Source organism: Vollenhovia emeryi, unplaced genomic scaffold (genome assembly GCF_000949405.1).
Source record: "Vollenhovia emeryi isolate VEMERY1.0 unplaced genomic scaffold, V.emery_V1.0 DF939155.1, whole genome shotgun sequence".
Taxonomy (NCBI): domain Eukaryota; kingdom Metazoa; phylum Arthropoda; class Insecta; order Hymenoptera; family Formicidae; genus Vollenhovia; species Vollenhovia emeryi.
Genome location: NW_011967211.1, coordinates 1389451 through 1397506, shown reverse-complemented (window position 1 = coordinate 1397506; position 8056 = coordinate 1389451). Strand labels below are relative to the sequence as shown.

The following is an 8056-nucleotide window of genomic DNA, read 5'->3' as shown; positions in this document are numbered from 1 at the left end:
GGCGTCGCGCAAGTTGGCGGGGGAACGTTTCGGCGAAAAAGGACCGCGGGGCTCACGTCGCGCGTTTCCCCGAGAAAGGCGACCGAACGCGGGCGTCAACGTCTCTCTTGCCGCGCGTCACGCGTAAAATTCTACACTCGCGAGGAGACGAACTGAAATCGCGGCCCGGTGTGTTCGCGTCGCGCGAGGATACGGTCGGTACGACAGCGACGATGCGGCGCATTCCCGGCTTCTCGCGAGATACGCGTCTCGGTGGATCGTCGACGCACGAGTGTCGGATCGGCGCGATTACTAATTTGATTGGACACAACGTCACTCCCGGCGCCATTCGTCGCGGACTCCAACTTGCAACGAGAGCAAGGAGACGCGATCGCGCGAACACGATCGATGGCGTCGCGCAAGTTGGCGGAGGAACGTTTCGGCGAAGAAGGACCGCGGGGCTCACGTCGCGCGTTTCCCCGAGAAAGGCGACCGAACGCGGGCGTGAACGTCTCTCTTGCCGCGCGTCACGCGTGAAATTCTACACTCGCGAGGAGACACGAACTGAAATCGCGGCTCGGAGTGTTCGTGTCGCGCGAGGATACGGTCGGTACGACAGCGACGATGCGGCGCATTCCCGGCTTCTCGCGAGATACGCGTCTCGGTGGATCGTCGACGCACGAGTATCGAATCAACGCGATTGCTACCTTGATTCAACTCAACGCCGTTGTGCGAGCCTTCGTGAAACGCGTCGTGGTGGCCGTCGGCGCGGGAGAACGATCCACTGCGCGTCCGTGGTGCTTCTCGAATGATCCCAACATGGCGCAGGTTCCTAGCGGCACGACGCGATACTACTCGAGTCGAGTCAACGACGCGCGACGATTCACTTCTCACTTCGATATCACTCGCGCAATTAAACGCGTGAATTAAACGCGTTGACCGAAAATCGAGCCTCGTTACGTTCAATTTATTTCGTCTATTTTATAGACCGCCGAAGGCACAGCAAGCGCGAACGATAGACGGCGATACGGCGGTCCGCTTCCCGTACGTCGAGCCGAATAAACGCTCCGAGAAACGAAAGACGTCGTTTTTAATTATTACGCGGAGAACGAGAGCGCAGACTGTCCCGTGGCATTCGCCGCGGCGGCTCGAATGCTACTGCGGTACGCCGGGACGACCGTTGACCTCGGCGCGCGGCGTAGGCGGCTCGACGTAAACAACTACCGAGCGGCTCGCGCTCGGTATAACAAAAACTACATATTTTCGACGCGCAAACAAGCAAAAACTGGTGTAACCGTTTCGATGTTTTTCACGGGCAATCAGTGAATCAGTCTGCGTTCAGTCGCCGTGCCGGCTGCTTGCCGTCGCGTACCTGTGTCTTTCTAGAGTGTCGCACGCTCTCTGCGAATATCGTGTGCTCTGTTTAGCGTCGCGCTCTGTTCAGTGCGAACAATTAATAGCCTGGTTCACACCGATCGTTTGATACGCGTATAAAACAGTGTATTTCGGCCGCTCGGCCAGTGATAAAATCCGTTTACTAGTTGTGTTATTTGATACGCGTATGAAAGAACCGGCGTAAACTGGACCATAGACTACGGACTATATAGACTGCGTTCTGTCGCGGTGCCGGCTGCTCGCCATCGCGTACCTGTGTCTCTCTAGAGTGTCGCACGCTCTGTACGAATATCGTGTGCTCTGTTTAGTGTCGTGCTCTGTGCGAACAATTAACAGCCTGGTTCACACCGATCGTTTAATACGCGTATAAAACAGTGTATTTCGGTGGCCGATCGGCCAGTGATATTGTTTTTGCGTTGTCGGTTTCCCTGTTCCATTTTCGGGAAGAGAGAGATATTTGTGCGACTTGGGCGTTCGCGCTGTAATTGTAAATCGCTCTGTCGTTCTTCGCAACTCGAACGGGCAGCAAGTAAAGAACGTCGCTTACTGCATTTCACGGTATTTTACATCGCGTACGGGAGTGTACGAAATTTCGCGCGATCGATTTTGAGTGCTGTGAGTGTAAGTGCAACAAGAAAATCTGAGAGGAGGAGCTTAGGCGGCATCGGGCAACGGCAGAGAAATCGTAAGGTAAGTGTCTTACATTTTTGTTATTTGCTACTTGTGCAAAATGAAGCCTCTGTTCTGTGCTTTTATTTTATTTATTCAAATGATTCGAACGAGCATTCGAATAAGTGTTAGAGACAAAACCGTACGTATAAAATTTTGTGAGTTTATATTTAAAAGGAAAATATTTTCAGTATTCTACGTATATAATTATTTTATTAAATATAACAAAGTATATTTAATAATATAATTTCGATTTTACATAATGCTGTTGCGACTCGTATCAGTGAGTGACAAATTACTTTTTATTTTAAATTGACGTTGCGCATACAATTACTTCTCTCTTCCCCCACCCCTCTCTCTCTCTCCCCTCTCTCCCCCCCTCTCTCCCCCTCCCCCTCTCTCTCTCTCTCTCTTTCTCTCTTCGCGTGTATACAAATTCTTAAAAATATACAATGCTCGACCACAAACTGCGCGCGCGAAACGTTTTTATCGACATTTCATGCACCTAGCACGGAACACAACCAAAACCTGCACATCTGCGTTATCCGCTTACTCTAAACGTGGACATTGGTTACGTAGTTCATGTTGACGTTTTCAATGTCCACAGAGGGCGGATCGCCATTCTCTGACGAGACCTGACAAAACAATCAGCTGCAATCAGCCCTCATCCGAGTATAATCTTTCTGTTGTTACATCCACGAATTTTGTATTTAGCTAACCTGAAGAATTACCGAAATACAAGGAATAAGCAGCTAAGACTGCCTAAAAACTTGAAAACTAGCTTCCAAAACGATGGCCGAAGAAACTTTTGAGCAGGTTCGATTTATATTTTTTCACTTTTCCTCCTACATAAATTAAAATTCCACTTATTCCATCGTTTGATTGTAAATAGAGTTCAAATTTGAACACCTCATGAGTTTCCTTAAAACTCTTTATTTCATTATATTTGTATATATCTAGTTTTTTAGAGTATAGTGAAAGTAGAAACGTTAATTAAAATAAGAAATTAAATTAAAGAAATGTACCTTTTTCAAAGATCTGGTTGGGTTTAATTTCATGCACTACGCAATAAATTACTCGAGATTGACCGTCAGTTCTTTTTCTCGCTGCGTACTTACACTTGGCTACTGTGATAGTTTGAGGATGAAGAGGCAGAGATTCCAATCGGCGGGACTCTACCCGGTGGAAGGAAACGTCTCTTTTCCAAGGAGCTGCGCTGTATGATGTACGGCTTCGGCGACGATCAGAATCCTTATACCGAAAGCGTCGATTTGCTGGAGGATTTGGTTATCGAGTTCATCACCGAGACGACACATCGAGCCATGGAGATTGGACGCACTGGAAGAGTTCAAGTGGAGGATATTGTATTTTTAGGTAAGAATGATATATGCAGTTCTTAAGCAGATAAACAAATGTTAAAAGTTATTTAAAGCTCTCCGTTTCTTTTTACACTCATAGCTCGTAATTTATTAATTTACTTGCAGTGAGAAAGGACGCCAGGAAATATGCCAGAGTGAAGGATCTTTTAACAATGAATGAGGAACTTAAGAAAGCGAGAAAGGCTTTCGACGAAGTTAAATATGCAGGTACTGTCAAAGACTAGACAATATGATTGTAATGTTATATCCATCAACGAATGTAAAACTGAATGCGTACAAGTTTGTATTAATCTACCTGAATCGTTTGTTTTATTTATTTAAGTAGTCTTTTTCAAATCAGCATGAAATCAAATTGCAAGTAGTATTAATGCAGTCTGTTTGGTTACATAATTGATCTGTATATCTTGAGCGAAGCAAAAATTGATTTTATTATATATTTATTACATTTATTGCTGGGATAACGTCACTTTATTTTGCAGTAACATTACAATTGCGTACAGGTAAACATGTGATTACTATTTTTTTTTACAGATAAATAGCAAAATCTTTTCATGTTCCTTATATAAATTATATAGCTGTATAGAAAGGCAGTAGGCAGAGTAATATAAATTATTTCGATAAGTAAATGATAAAATATAAAAATGATCTTGCACTACTGTGAAATATACCGTTTGATGCGATTCTAACAAAAAAGGGGAGGACACCGCTCTCAAGGAACATCCTTTTCTCTATTGTGTAACAAAGGAAATATATTTCTCTGACTAGCTCTTAGGAATCTTTATATATTTTATTTGTACACTTTAATATTTTTAATAAAATAACATTTATATTTCACAGCAAACTGTACACTGTTCGTTTAATATAAATACAACTCTGCGCAAAGTACATTTTGCTTCTCCACTTTAGTATGTCGTATTTTCACGTAGCAAAATATGTACTGTTGTTATCATTGAAATTGTGGACAATGCCTCATCCAGTGATCGGTTAAATTTTTATTTTAACTTTGCAACAGGATTTTTTTGCATGGCTTGTGACTCAGCATGTACAGCGTTTGCATGTAATTTTAGTTATCTTGTATACTGTTACTCTCGTACGGTTTTACACGAATCGAGTAATACTGCCAATTATTTTGCAACGTCACGAACAGCCTGTTTTGCTGACAGAATAACGTCAATGACTCCGACACCCTGATAAGAAGAACCGCACAGTGCCAGGGGAATATGGTGCGCGGAAATGTAATCGTGGATGCGTTTTACACGCGCGTCATGACCGACGACGTGCTGCGGAATACAGTCCCTCAGAACGGCGACGTTGTGCGCGATTGGTTCCTCTTCGATTTGTAAGATATTCTTCGTGTGATCGATCGCCGTCGTTAGCAATTGCTCCGTCGGCGGATCTGGCCCGAAATATTTCTCGAACCACAGGCCTCCCATCATTATCGTCAGCACCTAAATCGTCACACAGTACAGTAATTTATTATCATTGCGAAAAATATTTTTCCTACATACCGCATAAGTTATAATTCCCGCAGTTTTGTACATATAAAAATAAAAGTTACATTAGAAATGCAGATTGAATTATGCTGTGAGTGAATCAACTGAGATGCGAGCAATCTAAGCGGACGACAAAATTGTTCCGAGATATACGTACCGTGGAAGACCCGGGGAATAGGCAGGAGTCAAAGAATACACCTAGCAGAGGTAAATTCTCCTTCGGTGGTACGAGGAAGCCCGTCGCTTGCAGTGGCAGCACGTTTCCCTCAAATTCAAGATTAACTATTCCCATCGTCACGGTAGGTATCGCTTTCAGTTCCGCCGACAGCGCGGGATGTTGCTCCCGCAACAGCTCAGCCAAGTCCTTCGCACTCAAGCTCGAGATAACGCGCGAGCATTCCTGAGGCTCGCCATTAACCAACAATTCTACGCGATCTGATTTAAACGTGAGTTTGTCACACCTCTTCTCGGTCTGTACCTTCACTCCTCGTCCCTTTATATTCTCCGCCAGTGCTCGAGGTAACTGCTCGAGTCCTCCCTGCAAGCCCCAGAGTACCCAGTGCTCCATTCGCGCTCTCTCTGCTAAAGTCAAGGATTCAACCGCGGACTTGTCGCCTGCGTCACCTTTTGTCTCGTTATTCCTGTCCTGTGATTTCGAAGACAACTTTTTCAATTGCTTGGTCAACATGCCTTTCACTATGGAGCCGTGTTTCTGTTCCGCCTCGAACATCGACTTGAACATGGCCACCGACTTGACGCTTATCTCGCGCGCATCCCCCGCATAGATGCCACAGATGAGGGGGCTGATCATATTATCCGCGATATCCTGGCCCAATCGCCTCTGGACGAAGCTATAAACGCTCTCGTCCTCCTTGGACACTCTGGGAGCGCTCAGATCCCTCCATATGTGACTTATCAAGGGACGATCTAGCAGCGACGGCGTCTTGAAGAGGGTCTTGAGGGAATTTGGCAGACGATGCAGTGCCCCGTCCATGTATATCAATCGATTCGCCGCCACAGGGTGGCTTACATTAATAGAAATTAATTTGTCGTTCAATTGCAGATCCTCTATCAGATTAAGGGTGTTTTCCCCAGCTATGTCGAATGGTCTTATGGTTCTCGGCCCCTGCTCGAAGATCGCCCCGCTCGGCGAGCTCTTGCTGCGTATCCATCCACCCAAGCGGCTGGAAGCCTCCAGTAAAATGACAGACGAGAGTCTCGCTTCGTTGACAGCGTAGTACGCTGCCGACAGGCCCGATATACCGCCTCCTAGTATTACTGTCATTTCGGTACTTGAACAAGCGTAGTTCAGCAGCTCCGATAAGTGGCCTCGACAACGTCATGAAACGCTTATCTATGCTACCTTACGCGAAATCTACAAGTACAAGATAATTTACAGATAGAAATTTGCAGTAGTCTGTCCCAGATAGCACAAGACACTCCTATGAACATTTTAAGAATAGTCTTCAGGTCATTCTTATATATTTATCTTATGTTCGTACTACTATAAATCTTTTTGTGAATAGAATAATCTATCGAATATAGCGTGTCGGTCATACATGGTTTGATCACGGGTTTCACTGCCTTTTGCATAAGATAAGTGTATTACACAATAGACAATGTGCAATACAGAAACTCGGTGAATATTCAGAAATTATTCTAAACGAATATCCCAAAGACATTCTCGACGAATATTCTAAAAACGTTAATTAAGGATATTTACGCTCCAGAAGAATATTCATAGAACTATGCGTGCTATCTGGGATCTTATATAAATGATTCTTGCCCTTACTTACAGGAAAACGAGACAATTCTGTTGACAAGTAAAATACATGCTACTCATTTGCAGGTCTGGGACAGTTACTTTATAAAAGTGTTACAGTTACAAGTGACCAATTCTGAAAAGTAACGCGTTAGTTACTCAAAAAGTAACGAATCGTTACTTTGCAGTTATTTTCTTGCGACGAAAATAAAAATATGAAATGTGCGTTTGAATGATAAAGCGTCGATAAAAGCGTTTATGCGCAAATGCAAGACCTAATGCGACCTGTATAGAGGTTTCAAAAATATATAAAGTAAGTATTAATGTAACTATTAAATTAGTTACTAGTTACCGAAAAAATGTAACTGAGGTAAGTTACAGTTACAGACGGAGAGAAAGTAACGAAGTTAAGTTGGAGTTACCAAAAAAAAGTAACTGTAAAGGCTGGTCTACAATACATGGAGTAAACTGGAGTAAGGAAACAAATCCATTTTATTTCTTACTCCTACTTGAGCTCTTAAGCTTACTCTCGGTGAATCAAAATGCCATCAATCAGTGTTACAAATATTTTAAAAATTATGCCCGTATTTCAGCTTCCTTACACCAAAAGCTACAAGGCTCTCCCTTACTCCTTACTCCACGTATTGTAAACCGCGCTTAAACCAATATTGCTAATGGCCGATTTTTTCACTTCCCGATAAAATTATCCGGAGGTTAATCTCAAATTTTAGCCAATCACGTGCATGGATCTGGTAGTTATCTCCCGTTTAACTTTAACCGTAACATAACAGGATGTGAAGAAATCGAGCATTAATGAGAGAAGGCGTCCATCTTATAATATTAGACCAATATTGGGTGTATTAGATTTATATGATTTCCCAGTATTACGCCAATATATTGTGCTGCTAGGGCAAAGTATAAGATGTTAGGTAAACACAAGATATAATAAAGCTTTCCCCGCCTCCGGGATAATAATGCAAGTAAACACAAAATTGCAATATTCCAAAAATATCAAATCTGCGTTTGAATTATAAAGTGTCGATAAAAGCGTTTATGTGCAAATGCAAGATCTAATGCGATCTGTAGAGGTTTGAAAAATATATAAAGTAGGTGTAGTTGGAGTTACAAAAAAAATAACTGTAACTTCGTTACAAGTAAAGTCCGTCGCACGATGCCAGGCAATAGGAATAGGGAGTAGAATTTTTGACGCGTTGGATCCGTCGGAAGTTTCCTTCCAACAAATCCAAAGCGTCCAGAAATTCTATTCCCTGTTCCTGCTGCCTGGCATTGTGTTTGCTTTAACGAGTTACTTGCCAACCCTGCTCACCTGTAGGCTGATGATGTTGTAGGAACGTGACGACACGACGTCGCGTAGAGCT

General features: G+C 43.5%; 2 protein-coding genes across 5 annotated transcripts in view; one reads left to right on the top strand and one right to left on the bottom strand.

The window, feature by feature from the left end:
• The first annotated feature begins 2638 nt into the window (after nucleotides 1–2638).
• On the top strand, nucleotides 2639–4663 carry LOC105565131 (transcription initiation factor TFIID subunit 13). Of its 2 annotated transcripts, none has more exons than XM_012018075.1 (4): nucleotides 2639–2859; nucleotides 3180–3417; nucleotides 3528–3629; nucleotides 4586–4663. In XM_012018075.1, the coding sequence occupies exons 1-4, from the start codon at nucleotides 2836–2838 to the stop codon at nucleotides 4588–4590; spliced, it is 369 nt and encodes a 122-aa protein (XP_011873465.1). In that variant the 5' UTR covers nucleotides 2639–2835; the 3' UTR covers nucleotides 4591–4663. The 2 variants fall into 2 exon arrangements, with proteins under 2 accessions (XP_011873465.1, XP_011873463.1); XM_012018073.1 differs by lacking the exon at nucleotides 4586–4663 and adding an exon at nucleotides 3954–4197 and having other exon boundaries at nucleotides 2641–2859.
• LOC105565132 (protoporphyrinogen oxidase) overlaps nucleotides 4226–8056 on the bottom strand; it is a 5032-nt gene continuing 1201 nt past the window's right edge. Inside the window, exons 1-4 of one of the 3 annotated variants that reach the window (XM_012018077.1) lie at nucleotides 8005–8049; nucleotides 6712–6813; nucleotides 5073–6290; nucleotides 4226–4870 (exon numbers count right to left, since the gene is read on the bottom strand). In XM_012018077.1, the coding sequence (XP_011873467.1) occupies nucleotides 4547–4870; nucleotides 5073–6200 (1452 nt within the window). In that variant the 5' untranslated portion in view covers nucleotides 6201–6290; nucleotides 6712–6813; nucleotides 8005–8049 and the 3' untranslated portion in view covers nucleotides 4226–4546. Of the gene's footprint in view, nucleotides 4871–5072; nucleotides 6291–6711; nucleotides 6814–8004; nucleotides 8050–8056 lie in introns of those variants that run through there. The other 2 variants (XM_012018076.1, XM_012018078.1) reach the window with 2 other exon arrangements.